General features: G+C 36.9%; 1 protein-coding gene across 2 annotated transcripts in view; it reads right to left on the bottom strand.

Annotated features, from left to right (window-relative positions):
* The window catches only part of prkcbb (protein kinase C, beta b), a 143,432-nt gene that overhangs the window by 78,943 nt on the left and 39,905 nt on the right, over positions 1-24,584 (bottom strand). For both annotated transcript variants that reach the window (XM_059558362.1, XM_059558361.1), the window contains exon 4: positions 2,686-2,797. In XM_059558362.1, the coding sequence (XP_059414345.1) occupies positions 2,686-2,797 (112 nt within the window). The remainder of the gene's footprint in view (positions 1-2,685; positions 2,798-24,584) is intronic.

Genomic DNA, 24,584 nt, shown 5'->3' with positions numbered 1-24,584 from the left:
ATGCATGATCTGAGAATGAAAAGGTTGAATGCATTTATTATAGAACTTATAGAATAATTGATTATCATTCCCATAAAATGTGGGTCAATGTGCCAATGCAGGTATTACAATAGATGCAGGGCATATGAGACTGGGAAAAATAATTCATGCTGCCTGCACTACCATTCAAAAGTTTGGAGTTGGTAAGATTTTTTTTGTGTTTTTGAAAGAAGTCTCTTAAACTGACTAAGCCTGCATTTTTATGATCAAAAACACAGTAATATTATTTTAAAGAACTGTTTTTGTATATAATACACACCATTGAGCCATTACATTATGACCGCCCCCAGCCTAGAGCAATGAGTAACCAAAGAGCAACCAAATGTGCAGGTGCAGTTCACAGAGCAGTATATATACACCATCTGAGGACCAGCATTCAGTCAGTAGAGTGTTCGGTGTTAGAATGGGAAAAGCTGGCGATTTATCACAGTTTGATAAAGGACAAATTGTGATGGCACGGCATCTCTGATCTCGGAAACGGTGCACCTCGTGGTTGTTCACGTGCTGTTGTAGTGAGTATGTATCAAAAGTGGTCGCCTGCAGCTCATTGATGCCAGAGGGGAACAGAATTGGGAGGGCCACAGTGTGACAAATCACTAACAGCTACAACAGAGGTGACCAGGACAATGTATCACAGCACACAGTTCACCACAGCCTTCTGCGTATGGGCCTGTGTAGCTGACGACCCAGGTGGGTCCCCTTGCTAACTGCACACCATTGCCAACAACACATGAAATGGCCCAAGATCATCGAGATTGGACCATGGATGATTGGAAGAAAGTTCCCTAGTCTAATGAATAAAGTTTCCTGGTGCATCACGTCAATGGCTGAGCACGGGATTCACCGATTATCAACAGAGGCTATGGCACCTGGATGTACTGTTGGGTGGACACTGGCCGGATATGTTGTTGGTGATGTTTTCTTGGGACACTTTAGGCACCATTATATCATTAGCACAGTTCCTGGCAGCTGTCAGGTATCCAAAGCATTATTGCAGACCAAGTGCACACTCTGATGGCAACTGTGTTCCCTACCAGTGATGGACATTACCAACAGGATAATAAAACGTAGGCTCATTCGAAATACGTGCCTCTAAATAATTTCTGGAAAAAAAAAAAAAAAAAAAAAAAACACATATGAATCGCTGCAGTTTCCAGTTAAAAATAAACACTGGAGACAGTAAAACTCCAACAAATTTTATTCCTTTGCACACAAAGTATGATTTCAGGTCCACAGTTTTGATTAATAAAGCCTATTTTTCGCACAATTACTTGAGGAATATTATGTTATATATATTAAAAAAATTTTAGCATGCTGCGAGATATCAAAACTGATACTTTTGAACGTTAGCATCACATATCCAGCTTCATATGTATGGGGGCAAAACGTAAGATTTGTAATAAAAACACAGCAATGCATGCCTATATCAACGTAAAAAAACATGCCAGGGTCACATATTGAACTTGTGTTTTAACGCCACTCACTGGACATTTCACTTTGAAACCGCCGGGAAACATGCAGTAAGGTACGTAATAACGATGTTGCAGAAATGCATTTAGAGGCACGTATTTTGAATGAGCCTGGGTTGGGATAATGCGCCATGCCACACTGCCAGAACGTTCAAGGAGTGGTTCGAGGTGGTTCCAAACTCATCTAATCAAACATTTGTGCTTTGATTTCAAAAAGCGGATTTGTGCTACATCACCACCACTCTGCAATGTATGGGATCTGGAGGACCTGCTGTTGACATTAATGTACCACATACCCCAAGAGACCTATAGCCACCTCGTTCAATTTAAAACCTCCTCACGTGGCCGCTGTTTTGTGGGCTAAAGGAGGTCCTACAGGTTATTAGATAGATGGTCATAATGTTATGGCTAATCGGTGTGTAACATATAGAAAACTGTTCTTTTGAATTGCTTTTGATCATATAAATGCAACCTTGGTGAGTGGTGTATATTAATATAATTTAGTCCTGTGATGGGAAAGCTGAATTTTCAGAAGTCATTACTCCAGTTTTCAGTGTCACTTGATCCTTCAGAAAACCTTTCTAATATGTTGAATTACTTGCTCAAGAATTATCAATGCTGAAAACTGTTTTTTCTCTCTCTCCAGGATTATATGATGAATAAAGTAAAAAACAAAACAGCATTTGTCACTTTTTGATAAATTTAATGCACCCTTGCTGAAAAAAAGTACACATTTGTTTAATTTTAAAAAAACTTACTGACCTCAAACCTTTGTAGTTGATCGGTTTCCGTTTGAACAAAATAATTTAGTTTTTGTTATTTACTATAATATTCCAGTACATACGTTTAAGCTGTTAATTCTATGATCCCACTTGATTTAAATTGGACCTATTCTGACAGATTCAGTTTATTAAATGTTTCTGTAACGAAATGCAACTCTATTTATCTTAATTAAAATGCTAAATCACAAAGAAATTCTTAAAGAACCTGCACCGGGGACTGGTATCAGACCGAATCCTAAATTTTGATATCCAGCCAACCCTACAACATCTACACCACAAGAACTTGCATTCTTGCACTTTGAAACTATCAAAATATGTAAAAAAGTTTTTTCAAAAGGTTGATTATGTGTTATTAAGCGCCTGAGTGGAAATCGAGGAAAGTGAGAGATACCCACGGTCACATCTCATGCCCTGGTGGATGAGTCCATACAGCAGAGAGCCGCAGTGGTCACAGAAGGTGGGGCTGGAGTACGTGTGGACCTTGAACTTGTGCTTACTGCGCGGGTCCTTCAGAAAGACACAAAAAGAGAGCAGTCAGCCACATTAGCCTTAAATAAGCATTACCAAAAATAACCTGGGAGCTAATGCAATAACACAAATACACAGTGCAAAAATTCCTAAAGGGGAAGTACATTTGAAACAAGCAGAAGAGAAATTAGTCGGGTGTATTCACGGTCACAGAGGAATTAAAACAGGTATTTTACATGGTAAAAGCACAGGTGTGGCAAGTAGAAGTGAGAAAGAAATGTACAATATTTACAATATTTAAATGCTAACTTTTTTTTCTACTGTTAAAAAGAAGGAAACAGAAAGCAGAATGTTGAAAAAAAAACCTGTTTAAAAGCAGTTGGATTGCTATAACACAACGTGTACAACACATTTCAAACTACAGATGTGCAATAGGAAATACTGTATTATATAATGTATAAACACAACCACCATTGAAAAGTAAGACTTCAGTAAGGAAAGAAATTAATATTTTCAACAAGCATGCATTAAATTATTAAAAAGTGACAGACCTTTACATTATCACACACACACACACACACACACACAAAAATCTATTTGAACTTAATTATGTTTTTTTGTCTTTTCATCACACATTCATCTATTTATCTAATAATTATTTTTAAAAACTCCATTGGTTTTCACAAGAATACTAAGCAGCTGTTTTCAAATGTTTCTTGATCACAACTGGAGTAAATGGCTACTAAAGATTCAGCTTTACCATCACAAGAAAATGTTAAAATTCTTTGAATTTAAAAATTTAAATAAAAAAAATAAATATGGTGACTTTCAAATTTACAAATAGTTCACATTTTTATTACTGTTTTTACTGTCTACTTCACGCGATGCCTTGGCAAGCATTAAAAACATCCTAAAAAAACCCATTCAAAGACATTCTGAACAGTACTGTATTACACAATTAAACAGAAACAAAGCAGTGAGATTCTTCTTGTTCTTGAAATGTGTTCTTTGATATATAAATAAAATATTAACATAGTTTATTTCATAAAAATCTATTATATAGAAAAAAAATGAAATATAATAATAATAGCAATTTACATGATATACATTATAAACATAATATTAAAATACTTTAATTGTATATAGATTATATAATGCTGCAGGACGACACCGGAGTGATACTGGATCGCCAGGTCAGCAGGGCACTGCAAGTCAGCTGAAATACTGGCACACCAGAATACCCATCATGTTCGCCTCTCCCCAAGTGATTCATCCATTATTCATTTAGCAGGGACTCTTTTATGACTTTCTATTCATAAGAAGCGGTTTTAATATTCTCCCACTGAATACAGCTCATGGTAGCGTTGACACTTACAAACAAAGAGAGCAGCTTCCACACGGCCTGTGGCCTGGGCGCACAGAAGCATCCCGGTGAGCATATGCAGCACACACAAAGCCCACAGGACTCTGTTACATACTCTTACAGAAGAGGAATACGCAATGAGAAGAGGTCAGAGTGAATTTACAGAGGCTGCCCTCACATCCAAGAGCACACCGTGTAGGGAAGCAGAGGTGATGAAATGATAGAGGGAGTAGGTGGATGAGACGAGAGTGAGAAAGAGAGTAAGGCTACATGATAATATTAAAAGAAAAATCACAGTAAGTACTTGCAAAGGGGTCAAAGTTTGGCAAAGCCCGTTAGCCTCTGCTAGTGCATACTGCAACTACATGCTCTGCAGGCTAAAAGTGTTTTTATTCATGGAAGGCCATTTAAAAATAGCCATTTATTCTGGAAAATATATTTGCAACCATACATTTGCCTTACTATTCTAATTAGGGCTGGGAAATATGGCCAAACAAATGATCTCAATACAAAATTGACTATCAGTCGATATCGATAATTCACGCTCTATTTCAAATCTTTATTTATTTCAAGTTAAAAGGTTAAAACGTTTATTTTTAAATGACTTTTTATGGTCAACATGGTAAACACTTTTCCAGTCATTTTTCCTTAACAAAATAAATATCCTAATATAATTAGTTTCTGCATGTTCTAAAGAGTGATATTGTCAAATCATGAAACAGGTGTTGCCCAAGTTTGATGATAATATTACATTTTTTGGTTTCTTAGAAACGCACATTTGACAGTAGCTTGTGTGGACAGTAGTAGTAGCTTAAGTTAGAACGCAGGTGTAAATTTATATTAATTATCAAATTGAATTATTATGACTGTTTGAGTTTTATTTAAATTAACCAATAGTCTTCCATAGTAGCATACATTTTGATCATGATAACCACAGTTAAAACCACACATGCTCAGTACCGTGGTAAAAATCTAACTATATGGTTTCTAAGTATTTGTGTGAAAACAGTAGTCTAAATACATTAAGTATAAATTCACAAACACTATAACTTAATCACAGAAAATACTGTAATTATCAGAAACAGAATCAGTATCAGAGCTTTATTGCCAGGTATGTTTACACATATGAGGAATTTGTTTTGTTGACAATCTTCCACAGCACAAACAGACAGTGACAAGCCACAGATAATAAAAATAATACATATAGAATTAGCAAAATGGAAAAAATATATACATTATATATATTTATATACAAAAATATACATTATATTCAACATTTATCGAACTCTGGTTATTATTTTATTAAGGAAATCATCGTTGTATCGCCAAGCCCTAATTCTAATAATAATAATGATTTTCTATTTCATATTTTTTTATTTTATTCCAGTCTTCAGTGTCTGATTGTGCTGCTTATTATTTTTGTGGAAACCATGATACATTTTTTTTTTTTTTTAAGATTCTTTGATGAATAGAACGCACAAAAGAATAGCATTTACTTGTGATGGAAATATTTTGTAAGATTATAGACTAAATATTTAAATCAAAGTAAGTTAAGATTATCCATTTAATGCATCCTTGCTGAATAAAAGCACTAAGTTCTATTAAAAAAAATAATTATAAAACTTAATTATATATTATTTGTTAGTTTATCGTTGCTTGAAAACAATAGGTTAGTTTCTGGCCTAATTATTATACGCTTCAAATGTGTGACAAAACTACTACTACTCAACCAAATCATGCAGCACGGGCCAATTCTGTGCAGCATCCAGTGGATCCATTTTCTGTATTTCACCAGACCAGTTGTGAAAATATCAATTCTGATAGCACTTTACAAACAACCAAACCTTAGCGACCCATTAAACAATATAAACAACATGAGTTTATTCAGAAAATGCATGCTTTGCAACTCAATACTTTGCAACTCAAATACAATATTTCATATTTTTTCCAGGTACACTTACTACAAAAGGGTACTACAAAAACAGTATCTGTTAAGTTTAACTGAGCGAAACTACATATTTTCAAAAACATTTTTTAAGTGTGTTGACTAAATTACCATTCAAATAACCTTTTGAAGAATATTTCAAAAGTTTTGGTCTATAGAATTAACTTCAATGGAGTCTAAGACAATGTTTTAATTTTTTTTTTTTTTTGAGTGAGCTATGCCTTTAAAAAAAAGCCCTCACATTAATACATTTTCTAGCATTCAGTAACGGTCCAATGAGAGATACTGGTGGACCTCATGGCACCACAAACAATCTGCGGCAGCACAGAGAACAATATGATGTGCTCATCTCTGTGAAGGTCCATTCAAACCAATGAAGGCACATCAGAAGAGGGCTGTGAAATGCAGAGTATGTGCAGATGTGAAGGGCCTTTTGTAGACTCATCTGAATAGTCTGATGACAATGTCACCCCTGTAGCGCTGGCCCTTGCGACAAAACACAGATTCACTCATAATAAAGAGAACAGACACAGTATAATTCATTTGTATTATAATTCCCTGTCAACCAATACAGATGGGACACAGTGAGCAGCATACAAACAATAACAAACAACGAAAGCCGGTAGATGAAATTAAGCCCAACATATGGGTGCCTGGCCAAACAGAGATCCAGACAGGATAAACAACAAGTGACAGAGCCAAATAAAATCATAGCACCATCTTTGTGCAACTAGTATTTTTAATTTATTAAAAAAACATTTTCTTCCCAATTGTATATATATTTAACTACACAGAATTATACAAACAACCTGTCAGTTTTGGAGCTGATTTCAGGTCTTACTATCTGTATGGGGGCATTCAAACCCCAATAATTTAAGCAAAACCTGAGCCACACACTTTTTTTTTTAATGACCAAACAAGACAATTTTCAATATTCAATATTATACCTATAAATCCTATACTGTGTGCTTCAGACCACTTCATAAACAAAAACATGCACTGGACAAGGTTTTCTTTTGTCTGTTCTTTTTAAATGACTCCAACAAACATGCATCTTTTTGCACAAAGCAATCAGAAACATTTTACAGTTTCCCCCCCCCACTGTGGTTTGTAGATCAACCTCTATACAAGTCACAGACTGGTAGACTGAAAAAGAGCTCAGTTTGTGGTTGCAGAGAAAAGATCTTTAAGAGATCTTTTAATATTTTCAACCGTTATGTGTGATCACATAAAAAGAGTGAGAAAAAGGCCATAACCACCACAACCCCCAAATATTCAGATTAGTGCTCAAAAAAATTCAGATTTATACAAACACAGATAGGTTTATTCTTATTACAAACTGAATATGTTACATCCTGAAGTGTGACAAAGTGAAATGAAGCTTCTTCAGAGTGGGGGAGTGGTGTGCTTGGATTGGCTGAACTTGTCATGCAAGAAGTTCACAGTTCCCTCAGACAAATGCAGGTGTTTGGGAAACCAAGAAAACCCCCCACAAAGCTGTTCACAGGAAACTGCAAGTGTTACACAGGAAAGCCACAGATTAAACTGTGACATATCAAGCAGTTTGTTTGACACTGAGTACTCTCCTGTCACACCCCTCTAGAAACTCCATCACTAAAAGCTCTTTCATAAGTAAGTGCTTAAAATGCGATTCATTTGTCTCTTTATGCAATAAAAATGGCTGGCTCATGGTTTTATATATATATATTTTAGGGGTGGCACGGTTCAACTTTTTCATGGTTCGGTTTGTTTCAGGGTTTTAGAGTCACGGTTTTCGGTACAGTTTGGTATGCCCTATGTTTATGGAAAAACTATACTTTCTAATTAAAAAAAGAAGAAGAATATTCTATCCAACTACAAGCAAAAGCACAAATAAATACAATAGAGTAAAGATACAAACAATAAATAATATCATAATTTTTTAGGTACAGAAATTTAATAAAGTAATCAAATGTAAAACAGCATTGCATATTGGACTATATAAATTAAAGATAATTCTTTATTAAAGTTACAAAAGCTTTAATAAAGAGCAGGGAGTTATTTCTTTGTTGTTGCTGTGCGATTAATATAAAGACTGTCACTTTAAGAGAATGCACTGATACAGTGGCCTGCGTTCAGTCGGCTATGTCTGCTGTAGGATACTTACCAAAACGGGCATTTTGACCTAATTATTGTGTGAATTTGTCCATTTAAACACAATACTTCAGAGAGAGCTTATATTTGTGCGCGTTCTGAGGCGCGGGTTTGCACGCTTCGGATGAGTGCATGCACAAATCTTGCGCGCGCGAGCTCGTGTCCTTTGGCTCTTAAATGTTTAAACTGACAAAGCTTAAATGAGTTTAGTTTAAATACATATTAACGTGTGCTGTTCAGGTCTCATCTGTGCTCGCTATCAGCACCCGGGTGATGATGGAATAAATGACTGCTCTTAGGCATTCACATTGATCAAGAGTGAATGGTTTGTCCAGGTCTTTTTTTTTTTATCGCTTTTGTTGTAATGTCAGGGAATCCAGAATGCGCATCCATCAACAGAAACGTATATTAATTGAACCCAGTTTTTTTTACGTGCTATTTATAGCAAACCAGCAAACCATACAGATGCTTTGTCAGATTTAAAGTTGAACCGCGGTCTCAGCGCGTGCTGAACTGTGTGGGGTGAACCGAACGGTTCGGTTTTTTTTCAGCGAACCGTGCCACCCCTTATAAATATATGTGCATAGATAAGATCCCTAAAGTTGCAAAGACTAAAGTCTCAACAAGCCCAAAGATATATTCTTTATAAAAATTAAGACTCGCCTTCCAAAGACACCTAATTCACCCCCCCCCCCCCCCCCACGTCTACGTCACTGTGTGGGAAGATTTGCATAACACCGTCCAAATGTTCAATAAAAGAAAAAAAAGGATGAATATTCAGATGTGTGCAGTGCATTTTACGGAGGACTGTTACCTGAAGGCTGTTCACAAAGGTTGTTTCTATAAAGTGGGGCAATTCCAACTTTGCAAGGAAGTTTGGTGCTTCTGACTCACAGACTGTAAGTATGTTTTCATATTTAAAGAACTTGCCACTGATGATTCAAACGTGAGCTTTGAGCAGTGTAGAGTAGTAGTTGCTGTTTGTAGTTTCTCCAATTACAAATGCAGACACGGTTTTATGTTTACGCGGTGTGATACGCAACGCATAAAAAGACAGTATTAGTCATTATAATCAGTAATTATGTCCCCACTGGATGCAACACATGCCTCGTTTGTAATGGGGTTTATTGGTTTTGTCTCGTCATAACGGGACACACAGCATCACAGTATGTTAAGGGGCGTAACACTTCTGTCACATGCTTGAGGCATTTGGCCAATCACAATGCACTGGATAGTTGGCCAATCAGCATACACCTCACTTTTCAGAACAATACAGAGCTTTGTAAAAATTTACATGTTTCAGAAAGGCGGGGCATAGAGGAGCAACAATAATGTATAGTATGTATGTGTAAAATAATGTGTTTTTTTAACCTTAAAACGCATAAACACATTGCATTACACCAAACACACCAAATAATGTTCTTTTTAGCAACGTCATATGATCCCTTTAAGGTACCATGCCTCACTCCATAGTCTAATGCAGGGGTTTTCAACCTGTGAGGCGGCACCTGTCAAGGGGGAGCGAGCATCAGTTAATTCAGACATTCCCTTGAGGATTTATGAATATGAGTTAGCAAATCTTTAGCCATCCACTAGGGGGCAATCTGACTCCCACTGCTAGTCAACAGATCATCAGTCACGCTTATTGAAAGTGTAAGATGATTTACGTTCAGTCATCACATTGAATCAGGTGAACTGGTTATATATTTATGTTTCAGTATAATTACGCACACTATACCAGGGGCGGTTCTAAACTCTTTTTAGGTGGGTTCAGCCCCCCCATCTGTCAACTTAGACCCTAAAAACTGTCTTAATGATCAGGCCAGTGCTGCTTCCTCAAGAAAGTTTTTCATTGTCACGTGTTTCAAGCCTTGTCAGTTTAAACACTGAAGTCATTTTAAGACATTTTAGCACAAGACATCTCAATGCAGTCCTCACGTGCTGTGATAAAGCATTTCTTATAGCGTTATTTTTCGGACAAATGTCGAGAGCGCATTATTGTAACGTGAAAGCACATTAATACAGTTAGCGAGCGCAAATCTCTCCGCTCACGTACGGATTTTCTTTGTTCTCGCACAAAACCGGACACGTGAGGCATGGAAATGGCAAAAACTGCATGCAAATCTAAATACAAACAAAAAAGGAGATATATAATACAACAATAAAAAAATACCAATGGTTGTCTTGACAAGTATCCTTGTAAGCGCAGTCAGTTGTTTTAGGTGAACGTAAACAGTAAAGAAAATATTAAATTTATGTGTAACAGATCAGTGCATTTCTTACGTAAATAATACTAATGAAAAAGCATGAGTGAAATTAGACAAACTTGGGGGGAGGGAGGGGCTGCATTTCCTAAAAGGTTGAAAACCCCTGGTCTAATGCACTGAGCAACACTGATGTGAGTCATTAGAAAGGACCTTAATACTTGATAATTATCTCACCTAAGCTACCGTAAATTGTGTACAAATGCTATTATGTATGTCATAGAAGAAAACGCTGTTTTTCTATGACAAAGCAGCAAAGATTCTTTTCAGAGAGAGCGCATGCACAATCCTCCCACTTAAATGCTTCTATCACACAGCACAATGAGTCATCCAATAATCAGTACTGAATAAGAAGATGCAGGCAGTTCTGTACAAAAGAGTTCAAATGGAAAGACAGGAGGCAGAGGAGACGCAATAGAAATATAGAGCCCTCGCACCCGGTGGCCTTCAGAGGGTTCCCATGGTGATGGCCAAAGCCCATCGCCCAGCAACAGGCTAGTACCTGTCACAGCAAGAGTTCACAATGTGTCTGGCTAAAGGACAAAAATATACACTTGAGCAAGCCGAACATTTCTGTGTGAAGACGTACAAACACATACTTTCACACTTCCATTTCCTCTTTTTCTCAAACTACTGCACTATTTATGAGGCATGTTTTACTTCAGTAGCAGCTGTAGATTATGATCGTGTCGAAGAGGGGGGTTTTGGGTAGCATTTATCACAGTGTCATTACCACTGAGTTATGCAAAGCGCAGTTTCTGTGGATTGCTACAAGAAACAATCATGACCAAAAGTTAAAGGTTATAGTTGATCATGCAATAGTAATAATTCTAAAAATAATATGTTTTATTTATATAGTGCCATTCAAAAACCCAAGGATGATTAACAAAGTTGATAGATAACATGAACATAAATACAAATATATAGTTACATGATCAAACAAATCATAAGACAGAGGTCTTATAGTGTACAAGATTATAATAAATAACAATAAATGTAAAATAATCTCAATTATTACATACTAAATGTATACGTAATAGAAAAAATATTAAACTAAAAATTGTAAGAAAAAATTATGGATGCACATTATTATCTGAGCATTATCAGAATTGTCCAATAATGACTTAAAATGTTAATATCAGCAGTGGTCCGATATGAAAAATTATGCCGATGTGCCAGATCTTCTTTATGCACCAAGAGCTTATCTTTGCATCCCTATAGATTCCATTTGAATATTCTTTAAACTTAACAACTATTGAAAATGAACATACTGACTTACAATTGTTTTCAGCATTTTTAAAATCAGGAATACTTTTAATATATTAGTAAATTTTTTATAATTTTAATTTTACTATTTTTATATATTATCAAATAAGACTTAAATGACACAAATAACAATTAAGTTAAGATTACTTAATTTAAGGTGAGTTTGCACAATTGAATTAAGTAAACTGAACAAATTTCTATTTACATTGTATATATAATACACGATAATAATACACAATAATTTGGTCTGAGGGACAGTGATGTGGTCAAATGGATTTCTCACACACAGACATGTTTTCTTTTTAATGCTTTGTGACAAGCAAATAGCCACACTCCTCAGCAACAGAGTGACGTTTAGTTTCTCCTTGAAACTGCTCTTTAAATAACTGCACATATTGCATATTGCATATTCACACAGAGAACAGCACATACAAACAAACAGCTTACATTTGAATACATTTCTACGCTCTTTATACCTTCATGCCTACAAGCATAAAAGGTAAATCATTAAATCAGAGAAAAGTGTGACTGGTGCAGGAAACATGTTTATGCAAATGCCTGGCTGGCCTTATTAAATCAGCGCCTCATGGGAGCATGCAACCAGTGTGAGAGGGGTATTTATAGATATCACCCACCTCTGGTAGAGCATGTGGGCGCATCCATGACTATCCCAGCGGGATTGACAGTGGGGAGTGGGAGGTGGGGTGGAAATTTCTAGAAAGGGTTAAGTTTTGTGAATGGAAGAAGATGAAAAGAGAGCCTAAGGGGGTCTTTATGTGTTTCTCAAAAACATTTATTCAGCTCACAATATTTCCAAACCAGTTATGGAACAGGTAGTTATTGATCTATAAATTGTTATGTGAACATATATATATATATATATATATATATATACACAGTGCCCTCCATATGTATTGGAACAGTAAAAACAAAATTGCTTTCTCTGCTGTGGAGTCAAGACATTTGCAAATATGATTAAAAGATGAATATAAGTCAAAACTACAGAATATCACATCAATATCACATTTTATTATCAGGTCTTTAGACACATACATGTTTTACCAAATAAAAAGCACAGCACTTTTAGAGTTCATCCCACTATTTGATGTGAGCATAAGTATTGTAACAGATGAATTTAAGGCAGATGTAAAAGATTAAAAGCTAGTATTTAGTTGCAGATCCCTTGCATGCAATCAGAGCAGTGAGTCTGCAACCCATAGACATCACCAGACTCTTGGTCTTATACTTTGAAATGCTTTTCCCCAGTCTTTAATGCAGCCAATTTCAACTGTTGCTTGTTTTGGGGAGTTTCTGTCTTTAGTCTCCTCTTCAGCTGGTGAAATTACAGTTCAATCGGATTTAAATCTGGAGATTGATTCGGGCAATCGAAGACTTTACATTTCTTTGCCCTGATGAAGTCCTTGACTGAACTGGCAGGATGTCATTGTTCTGATCCAATATGAAGTGCTTTCTAATGAGTTTGGTGGCATTTTCTTGAATATTGGTAGCCAAGATGATTTTGTACCCTTCCAAATTCATTCTGCTACTGCCGTCATACATTAAGTCATCATTAAAATGAAAAGGTCCTGTTCTAGAGAACAGGCCCATGCCATGCACTCACCAGCCACTTTATTAGGTACACCTGTTCAATTGCTTGGTAACACAAATTGCTTCAATAGTAGTGTATTGAGCATTTTTTTCATTTAAAAGTAGGCATACTGCTATATGAACAAAATTAATAACATGGTTTGGTTTGCAAACGAGGTATAAGGTGCTTTTTACAGCAGTGTTCCTTTTACATAATAGCAGTTAAAATATTTTTTGTAGCCTAAATCTCAACTTATAGCATTTATGTTATTAAATTAAATATGAAACAAGCCATTTGTCACTGCCAGGACATTAACGCTTTTATAGAAAATATTTTATAGTTTTTTATAGAAAAAACTGTTATGTTCAGAGACCAGAGCCTCGATCATAACATTATAACAAGCAGCTTTCTATTAGAGACCTGCACGATCGCGGGACCCACTGTAGAAGAGTGCGGCACGGGACAACACTTGATGGGTGGATAGAGACTTGTGTGTGCAGGATGTGAGAGAATAATTAGGGTGTGCCGACACTAGGTTATCTTAACCATGCCAGAGCGTATTTGACCCCCAAAGCCTGGTTTGTTTGGAAGAGGTGGGCAAGAGTGCGGTTCAGTTATATATAGATCAGTGAGTGTGAGCGCTAACCGTGCAGATATTCTGATACGTGTTGCATGACTGTGTGAATATTTCTGAGTGGCAAAAGCAATAGATCTGTAAAGAAATATTTGTGAAAGGGACGTGTGTTACCACGTCTCATATGACTCAAAATAAAAAACCACAAAGTTAACAAAACGATTCACTCCACTGTGTTGAGCGAGAGTGTTTCTCTGCTGTCTTCACATGCTATCAGAAACTTTCTATTTCCAACTTATAAAGTCATGATTACAAGCTCGTTGCATTCTTTTCTTTTGGTTTGTGAATGCTGATGCTTAGCCTAAATAATTGGATTGAAAGCATCCCCTCCTGTCACCCGTGGTTTGTCTGTATGTGTATAGTTTGTAAGTTTTCATTGTGTTTATGTGTGTATGTATAATGTATACACATACACATGAAATACATAAATACATAATTACAAATATAATTTAAACTTTAACAAAGAAAAATTTTTAACTTAACGTGAACTTTTATAAAATTAATAATAACTATATACTAATATGTATTAACTTAAATTTATTTACATTTATTTAATAGATTATATTAGACTGACAGCCCTAAATCATTCACTTTTCAGAAATCTACATTTTAATTGCTTTTGCTTATTTTGTTAGAAATGGCTTGTCCTCTGTAGGGACAGGGCATTTCTGTGTGTGTGTGTGTGTGTGTGTGTCTGTGTGTGTGTCTGTGTGTGTGTGTGTGTGTGTGTGTGTGTGTGTGTGTGTGTGTGTGTGTGTGTGTGTGTGTATATACAGTACAGACCAAAAGTTTGGAAACATTACTATTTTTAATGTTTTTGAAAGAAGTTTCTTCTGCACATCAAGCCTGCATTTGTTTGATCAAAAATACAGAAAAAACTGTAATATTGTGAAATATTATTACAACTTAAAATAATAGTTTTCTATTTGAATATACTTATTTCTATTTGAATATAAAATAATTTATTCCTGTGATGCAAAGCTGAATTTTCAGCATCATTACTCCAGCCTTCAGTGTCACATGTAACATCCAGTCTATCACATGATCATTTAGAAATCATTCTAATATTCTGATTTATTATGAGTGTTGGAAACAGTTCTGCTGTCTAATATATTTGATGAATAAAAGGTTAAAAAGAACTGCATTTATTCAAAATAAAAAAAAATTCTAATAATATATATTCTAATAATATATTTTCTTTACTATCACTTTTTATCAATTTAACACATCCTTGCTGAATAAAAGTGTTGATTTTATTTTAAAAAAAAGAAAAAAAATTACTGACCTCAAATTACTGACTAGTAGTGTATATTGTTATTACAAAATATTTATATTTTAAAAACATAGCTTCTTTTTTTTCTTTTTTTTTTACTTTTTATTCATCAAAGTATCCTAAAAAAGTATCACATGTTCTGAAAAAATATTAAGCAGCAGAACTGTTTCCAACTTTGATAATGAATCATCATATTAGAATGATTTCTAAAGGATCATGTGATAATGATCCTAAAAATTCAGCTTTGCATCACAGAAATAAATGATAATTTAAAGTATAATAAATTTAAAAACAATTATTTTAAATTGTAATAATATATCACAATATTACATTTTTTTCTGTATTTTTGATCAAATAAATGCAGGCTTGATGAGCAGAAGAAACTTCTTTCAAATACATTAAAATAGTAATGTTTCCAAACTTTTGGTCTGTACTGTATATATATATGTGTGTGTGTTATGTGTTTGTGTGCTTGTATACATGTGTTTGTGTGTATCTCCACTGTTGCTCATGCCAGACAGGCAGCAATGCAGCTAACAAGCTCTGCTCTTGTGGCAAACGACAGCACTGGAACAAATGGCTTGTCTACTGCAGCCAATTATTCCAGTGAAGCTGTGTGTCTCTGTCTGTAACATTTTAAAGAGGTGACGATCATAAAGATAAACTGGGAAACTCTTTCTCACTATTTGACAATGCCTTATGCGCAACAGAACCTGAACACAGCAATGCTAATATATCATTGATTACAATTATTTATTAAGAAAGTGAATTGATCAAACATGAGAGTGAGGGCTGAGATTTAGATTGAGAAAAAAAAGGTAGATATTAAATATGGGCGTTAAACACCCTTGATCGAAGGTGCTAAAACCCTTACTGATCCAAACCAACTGTCCTTGTCACATTTGACAAATTCCCTTTATTGCAAAAAAACAGACTATGGAATATGACTTGCAAGCAAAAACAAACATAAGCTCACATGACTATGAACCCACCTAAAGTCTGGTTTCGTCTGGTTTTTGTTGCACAACTGAGTTTCAATCCGATACAGAGTTCTTATGATGTGAATGAGAGTTTAATGAGACTACCGGTACAGAAATCCCTTGGTGAACGTCTAATTAGCCCAGTTCTATAATTGAAGCCTAAAACAAGCCTCTTCGAAAACATCTTTGAGTTCGCCTCGCCTTGGCTGTCTTTGACATTGACTATATTTATACCTACAATCCCCTTTAGTTGCTCTGCTGAGACTACCTAGTAGATTTACACAGGAAAAAACTAATGACAATGTCACAAGGCCAAGGCTTCATCAAAAGAAATCGAGGCTAGATTAATGACACACCGATGTCTAGAGCGCACATGGATTTGGCGGCACTTTTAGAGCGGAGGAGAACAAACGTGAAAACAGAATTAAGCGTGAACCTCATCATAGTGGCTCTGGAGGAAGATGAAAGGGCACATTTCTTCTGCATGAACGAGATGAATGGCGAGGCTTCTTCGAGAAGTGGTGGGACAGCGCCAGATCACTAGGCATGGAAATATGCTAACGACATCCCACCAACGTTCTCCATTTTAGATCACTCTGAATCCCTTTGAGGAGCGTCTGCCAGCCGTGTCATATTGCCTGGTCCTGCTGGGCACACTGTGTAAATATTAAAGTATTCTAGGCAGGGGAGCCAACCCAGGACTTCTAGGGTGTTCCTCTGAGAACTAGGGATGCACGATCATGATTTTTCATGGCCGATTCCGATACAGATTTTTTTTACAAGCAAACTGGCCGATTCCGATACCAATTTCCGTTTTTTTTTTATCTTTAAGCAACAAATAAGAAAGAAGGGAAGTGTGCATAAACCAGATGTTTATTTGGTATTTAATAGGCCAAACTGGCTTTTGGCTATTGAAAACAATAACCGTAACCTTCTGAAATTAACAGCAGTAACTGCACAGTAAGTAGCCCACATTCAATACAACCATAGATGGTACAGACATCAGCATTTAGCTTTTGTTTTTGAATTGGGTTGAAACTACAGAGAACTGGCCTTAAATGAAAAGATTAACTGTAACCATGTGAAATTAAAGGCTGCATAGTTCTACAGTCCAAACAACACAATCAACACGCATTCAATAAGATGTTTCTTAATCAGCATTCAGTATTTTAGCTTTTAAATTTGGTTTTAAATTTAAAAAAGGTCTTAACCAGTGAGACTAAATAAAAGTATGCTATATAAATAAATGATTCCACAATGTTAAAATCAAATAATGTTGGTGCGAATAAAACAAAGATGCTAAGTGTTTCATTCATCCAATTAAAAAAAAAATAGGGTAATGATTCACATCTATATTTTTTTAATTGAGCCAATGAAAAATAAATAACTATTGTCTCAAGTTAAAAAATATAAATGTTAATCATTACCCTAAAATATTTTAATTGGATGAACGAAAACTTTTTTTTCAGTGTGCTACAGCAGGTGATTTTTAAATCAAATTAAGTCAATTTAATTTTAAGGTAAAGTAAAAATAATCATCTTATACAGAACTGACGTTTACTTCTGGCTTTTCAAACGTGTATGCACGTTCTACTTTACTACAAAAAAAAGTTGAGTTGCGAGAAGTTGAACTGAACATCCTTCACTGTCTTTGCTTGTGCAGGGCACGGACAGGTACAGGTACGCTCGCGCAGCTTCAGTGCGCACAGGAAAGGGACTCTTATTTGTGCGCCAGTACACCAACGTCTGTTCACTTCCTGCTAACTGTGCCACAGACATGTACTGTAGCTCTGCAAGTCCAGTGCTGAATGGCACAGATTTCGAAAATACTTCCACACAAATGACATGATAGCAAATAATTACAATGTAGTGTGTGCACTCGAAAAAGGACCAAAAACCGGCCGACTGCCAATCGTAGATTTTAAGCAAAAACCGTCCAGTTCCGATTTATGGCCGGTCAACCGGTGCATCCCTACTGAGAACTGAGAGCAGATCCGTCGCTGGCTGACGAGCTAAACACTTTCTACGGCCGCTTTGAAAGCAATCTAAGCAGTGCGAGTCTGCCGATCAGCACGTCAGGAAGTAGCAGTCAGAGCAGCGATCATCATGTGATTACAGTGTCGGAGGACGAGGTTCGGAGGGCACTAAAGCGAGTGAATGTAAGGAAAGCAGCTGGACCTGATGGGATTTCTGGCCGTGTTCTGCGGTCCTGCGCTGATCAGCTCGCTGGTTTGTTTACATCCATTTTTAATGAGTCTCTTGCTACATCGGTGGTTCCCACCTCATTCAAAAAATCTGTCATCATCCCTGTGCCTAAGAACAATAAACCCTCTTGTCTGAATGACTATCGTCCAGTTGCCCTCACATCAATAGTCATGAAGGTCTTTGAGGGACTGGTTAAAATCGTCATCTGCTCCTCCATACCGGATACTTCAGACCCTCTTCAGTTTGCATATCGCCCAAACAGATCCACAGATGATGCCATCTCTCACATCCTGCACTCTTCTCTCACTCACATTGACAGCAATAACAGGAACTACGTAAGGCTGCTATTTATTGACTATAGCTCAGCTTAATACTGTAGTCCCCTTAAAGCTAGCTTCTAAACTCATAGACCTCGGCCTGAATTCTTCACTCTGCAACTGGATTCTTGATTTCCTCACCGGCAGACCTCAAATGGTGAAACTAGGCCAGTACACCTCCAGCTCCATCACCGTGAATGTAGGAGCCCCGCAGGGCTGTGTCCTGAGTCCCCTGCTCTACTCTCTCTACACACATGACTGCGTGTCTTCGCACAGCTCCACATCTATAATCAAATTTGCTGATGATACTGTGGTTCTGGGTCTCATTCACAACAATAATGAGACCGCATACTTGGATGAGGTAGAGAAATTAACATCATGGTGCCAGGACAACTGTCTCTCTCTGAATGTGAGCAAAACTAAAGAACTGATTGTAGACTTCAGGAAGAGACAGCAGCAGCCCTATACTCCTCTTATGATCAGCGGGACCCCTGTGGAGAGGGTGAGCAGCTTCAAGTACCTTGGTGTAAACATCTCCGAGGACCTGACTTGGACTACTCACATTCAAACACAGGTTAATAAAGCCAGTCAAAGACTGTACCATCTGTGACAGCTGAGGAAATTCAGGGTCTCACCAGCAATCCTGAGAACTTTCTATTAGGGGCTATAGAAAGTGTATTGACTAAGTATATCACAGTGTGGTATGGGAACAGTTCCAGTCAAGACTGCAAAGCCCTGCAGAGAGTTGTGCGCTTAGCTGAGCGCATTTCAGGGTCTGCTCTCCCCTCTCTGCAGGACATCTACCTCAAACGCTGCAGAAGTAGAGCTGCTAATATCATCAAAGACTCCACCCACCCCAGTAACCATCTTTTCACTTTGCTGCCATCTGGTAAGCGCTGCTGTAGCCTGATGGCAAAAACCGAGAGACTTAGGAGGAGTTTCTTCCCCCAGGCCATCAGGCTCCTAAACTCAAAACCAGCCTCTTAACATCTTCATGCCTCCACTTAATTTACACTCTATCAGTAAGATATTCATCATTCACTGCCTCACATTGACACACTGACAGTGTCATCCTGTTTGCACATTTGCTTCTTGTACATTCCTGTATATCTTAATATCTTTAAGACTTATATCTTTAAGACTACAGTTTACTTTCATGCACATTATTTTGCGTTCTATATTTAATTCTACAATATACAACCCGAATTCCGGAAAAGTTGGGACGTTTTTTAAATTTTAATAAAATGAAAACTAAAGGAATTTCAAATCACATGAGCCAATATTTTATTCACAATAGAACATAGATAACGTAGCAAATGTTTAAACTGAGAAATTTTACACTTTTATCCACTTAATTAGCTCATTTAAAATTTAATGCCTGCTACAGGTCTCAAAAAAGTTGGCACGGGGGCAACAAATGGCTAAAAAAGCAAGCAGTTTTGAAAAGATTCAGCTGGGAGAACATCTAGTGATTAATTAAGTTAATTGATATCAGGTCTGTAACATGATTAGCTATAAACGCTTTGTCTTAGAGAAGCAGAGTCTCTCAGAAGTAAAGATGGGCAGAGGCTCTCCAATCTGTGAAAGACTGCGTAAAAAAATTGTGGAAAACTTTAAAAACAATGTTCCTCAACGTCAAATTGCAAAGGCTTTGCAAACCTCATCATCTACAGTGCATAACATCATCAAAAGATTCAGAGAAACTGGAGAAATCTCTGTGCGTAAGGGACAAGGCCGGAGACCTTTATTGGATGCCCGTGGTCTTCGGGCTCTCAGACGACACTGCATCACTCATCGGCATGATTGTGTCAATGACATTACTAAATGGGCCCAGGAATACTTTCAGAAACCACTGTCGGTAAACACAACCCGCTGTGCCATCAGCAGATGCCAACTAAAGCTCTATCATGCAAAAAGGAAGCCATATGTGAACATGGTCCAGAAGCGCCGTCGTGTCCTGTGGGCCAAGGCTCATTTAAAATGGACTATTTCAAAGTGGAATAGTGTTTTATGGTCAGACGAGTCCAAATTTGACATTCTTGTTGGAAATCACGGACGCCGTGTCCTCCGGGCTAAAGAGGAGGGAGACCTTCCAGCATGTTATCAGCGTTCAGTTCAAAAGCCAGCATCTCTGATGGTATGGGGGTTCATAAGTGCATACGGTATGGGCAGTTTGCATGTTTTGGAAGGCTCTGTGAATGCTGAAAGGTATATAAAGGTTTTAGAGCAACATATGCTTCCCTCCAAACAACGTCTATTTCAGGGAAGGCCTTGTTTATTTCAGCAGGACAATGCAAAACCACATACTGCAGCTATAACAACAGCATGGCTTTGTCGTAGAAGAGTCCAGGTGCTAACCTGGCCTGCCTGCAGTCCAGATCTTTCACCTATAGAGAACATTTGGCGCATCATTAAACGAAAAATACGTCAAAGACGACCACGAACTCTTCAGCAGCTGGAAATCTATATAAGGCAAGAATGGGACCAAATTCCAACAGCAAAACTCCAGCAACTCATAGCCTCAATGCCCAGACGTCTTCAAACTGTTTTGAAAAGAAAAGGAGATGCTACACCATGCTAAACATGCCCCGTCCCAACTATTTTGAGACCTGTAGCAGAAATCAAAATTGAAATGAGCTCATTTCGTGCATAAAATTGTAAACTTTCTCAGTTTAAACATTTGCTATGTTATCTATGTTCTATTGTGAATAAAATATTGGCTCATGTGATTTGAAAGTCTTTTAGTTTTCATTTTATTAAAATTTAAAAAACGTCCCAACTTTTCCGGAATTCGGGTTGTTCATCTTTTTTATATTTTATTCTTATATTTGTATTGTTTATTTTTATTTCATTCTTATATAGCTATATTTATGTATATTTTTTATCTTTGTTGTTTTCTTTAATAATTGCACTGTCCATGGAGCGGACCTGACTCACAATTCACTGCTGGTTATATATGCTCTATATAATTGTGTATGTGACGAATAAAAATCTTGAATCTTGAAGGTACGTTTGACTGAGGGAAGGAAGCTGTGAAGGACTATCAAGTCTGCAAGGCACTTTTGAGAATGTGAAAGAATACAGCATCTTATCTCAAGGCAGAGCAGTCTATTTCACTGACAAGCTACGCAATATCACGTTCATTTTCGCAGATGAATCGCCTTCGATAATGAACGCAATATTGCGTAGCTTGTCAGTGATCTATGTTCTGTATATTAAATGGTGCTCCATTTGAAAGCAGGTGATGGCGATTTAGCGTTATCAGGGAACCGGCTTTATTGACAATCACATGCGATATATCGCCCATCCCTAAAATGAAGGCTGAAGCCCTTCTGAATACAAAAAAAAAAAAAAAAAACAGTTCCCATATATGGTTTATATGGTTTTACTGATGGAAGTAACATAAGTAGTGTGTGCAACAGTCAGATTATGTTGAAAGCAGCAAATAAGTAACACTATTGAGTTTCTATCTATTAATTTACTGACAAATATAAGCAGGGGTTCTCAAACTGGGGTCCAAGGGCCTCCAGGGGGCTGCAAGGAAATATGAGAGGGAAACTAAGAGGACTTTATGAAACCAATACACTAGCTTTAAAAAAAAATGTATAATTCTATTGAGTAAAGAAGCATTAAATTGATCAAAAGTGACATTGTAGACTTCAATATTCTAATAAAACATTTGTATTTCAAATAAACACTGCAATTTTGAACTTTCTATGTATCTAATGAAGCATACCACAGTTGCAGCACAACTGTTTTCAACATTGATAACAATAAGAAATCACCATATTAGAATTATTTATTATTTCTGAATGATCATGTGACACTCAAGAAGACTGGACTGCTGAAAATTCACCTTTACCATCACAGGAAAATGTTACATTTTAAAATAGTATTGTTAATTACGTTGTAATAACATTTCACAATGTAAATGTTTTTACTATATTTTGTAGCATAAGTATATGTGACCCTGGACCACAAACCCAGTCATAAGGGTCAATTTTTCAAAATGTAGACTTATACATAATCTGAAAGCTGAATAAATATTTTTTTTTAGGTTTGTTAGGACAGGACAACATTTGACCGAGATAAAACTATTTGAAAATCTGGAGTCTGAGGGTGCAGAAAAATCAAAATATTGTGAAAATCAACTAAGTTTTGATATATTTACAGAAAGCAAGCGAAGCGGCAGCAAGCTCTGGAATACAGACCATTCGAGACGAAATACGAGCGTTTAGAGCGGACTTCAAAAAAGACATGGGTGAATTTTGGCTCTCAATTCGGGATGATATGCGGAATGAGCTGACCGAGCTTAGAGAAGAAATTAATCAGAAATTTAATGACTTCTCAGGCGAACTGCAAACCACGAACAACAGAGTGAGGGAAGCAGAAGAACGCATTGCCGACCTGGAAGAATGGAATGTAGCAGCAAGTGACGCACTCCTTCAAGTGTTGGAGAGTCAAGATGCTCTGCATACAAAGTTAACCGACATAGAAGCTCGCTCTAGGCGGAATAACCTCCGCATTTACGGAGTCCCGGAGGGATCCGAGGGAAGCAACCTACTAGAGTTTGTGACGAGGCTTATAAAGTCGGAGCTTGGCCTGTTGTCCACGGAAATGGAGATTGGAATACAGCGCTGCCACAGAGCACTCGCACCAAAGCATCCCCGCGACGCACCACCCAGATCTCTGGTTCTTTGCTTCCAAGAGTTTAGAGTGAAAAAAACAAATACTGCACACAGCGTGGAAAAAGAAAGAAGTTCGATTCGAAGGAAAGAGGATATATTTCGACTCGGACTACCCTCCAGAGATATTAAAAAAGAGGAAGGAATATGTGGGGATTTTAAAGGAACTCAAATCCAAGGGGATTCGATTCCAAAAGCCATACCCAGCAAAGCTGAGAGTGTTCTTTGAAAATGGTACCCAAACCTACGAGAATGCAGCAGAGGCAGTTAAAGACTTGAAGAAGAAAGGATCCTCTTTTGATAACTTCAAGGAGCCTGAACCAAAACAGCAGAGACTTGCAACGTGGGAAAGAGCAGGTGCGAACCGACGCCGCCAAGCAGCCGTAGATCAAGAACGGATACGGGAGAAGTTACGAAATTTTCACCGTGTCACCCCGGGATTAACTGATAATACTGATGCGTGATATTCACATAAAATCAACGGGAATTGATTGTCTGATTAGGATGTCTGCAGCAGGAGCCATAAACCTTTAAGACAGCGCATCCAAATGAGCGAAGGTAGACCCTAAAGCTCTTTTAGACCATCTAATCTCGAGAAACTTTATAGAGTCTTAAATATAAGGGTAATATCCTGTTAATGTACCTCCTTTCTAGTTTGTTGTAGGTTAAATATTATCATTAATCCCCCCCCCCCTTTTTTTTTTTTTTTTTTTTTTCTTTTTTCTTTTTATTTTATTGTTCTCTTTGTTATGATGGTTCGTACATTGTTCACTCTGTTTATTAGGTTGTCATGGGAAATGTTATACAAAGTTATACAAATTGAAACAAATAAATGCATGGTCAGGAATATAAAATAATTACACTTAATGTGTGGACTAATGGACTACATAATCCGATTAAAAGGAGTAGAATTATTGCAAAAATGAAACGAGAGAATACAGGTAATTTTTTGGCAAGAGACCCATTTGTCTCCATCAGAAAACGAGAAACTAAAGAAACTGGGTTTTCAAAATACTTCATCCCATTTCAAAATACTCATCCCATAAATCAGGACGAATGAGAGGAGTGGCTATCTTGATTTCTAATGCAGTAAATTTTGAATTTAAGTCTGAAATTAAAGATAATGAGGGAAGATATATTTTAGTTAAAGGTAAATTAGATAATAAAGAAGTA

The sequence above is a fragment of the Carassius carassius genome, chromosome 9, assembly GCF_963082965.1.
Source record: "Carassius carassius chromosome 9, fCarCar2.1, whole genome shotgun sequence".
Classification (NCBI taxonomy): domain Eukaryota; kingdom Metazoa; phylum Chordata; class Actinopteri; order Cypriniformes; family Cyprinidae; genus Carassius; species Carassius carassius.
Note: the sequence above shows the minus strand (reverse complement) of the source record. Positions and strands in the feature narration are given on the sequence as shown.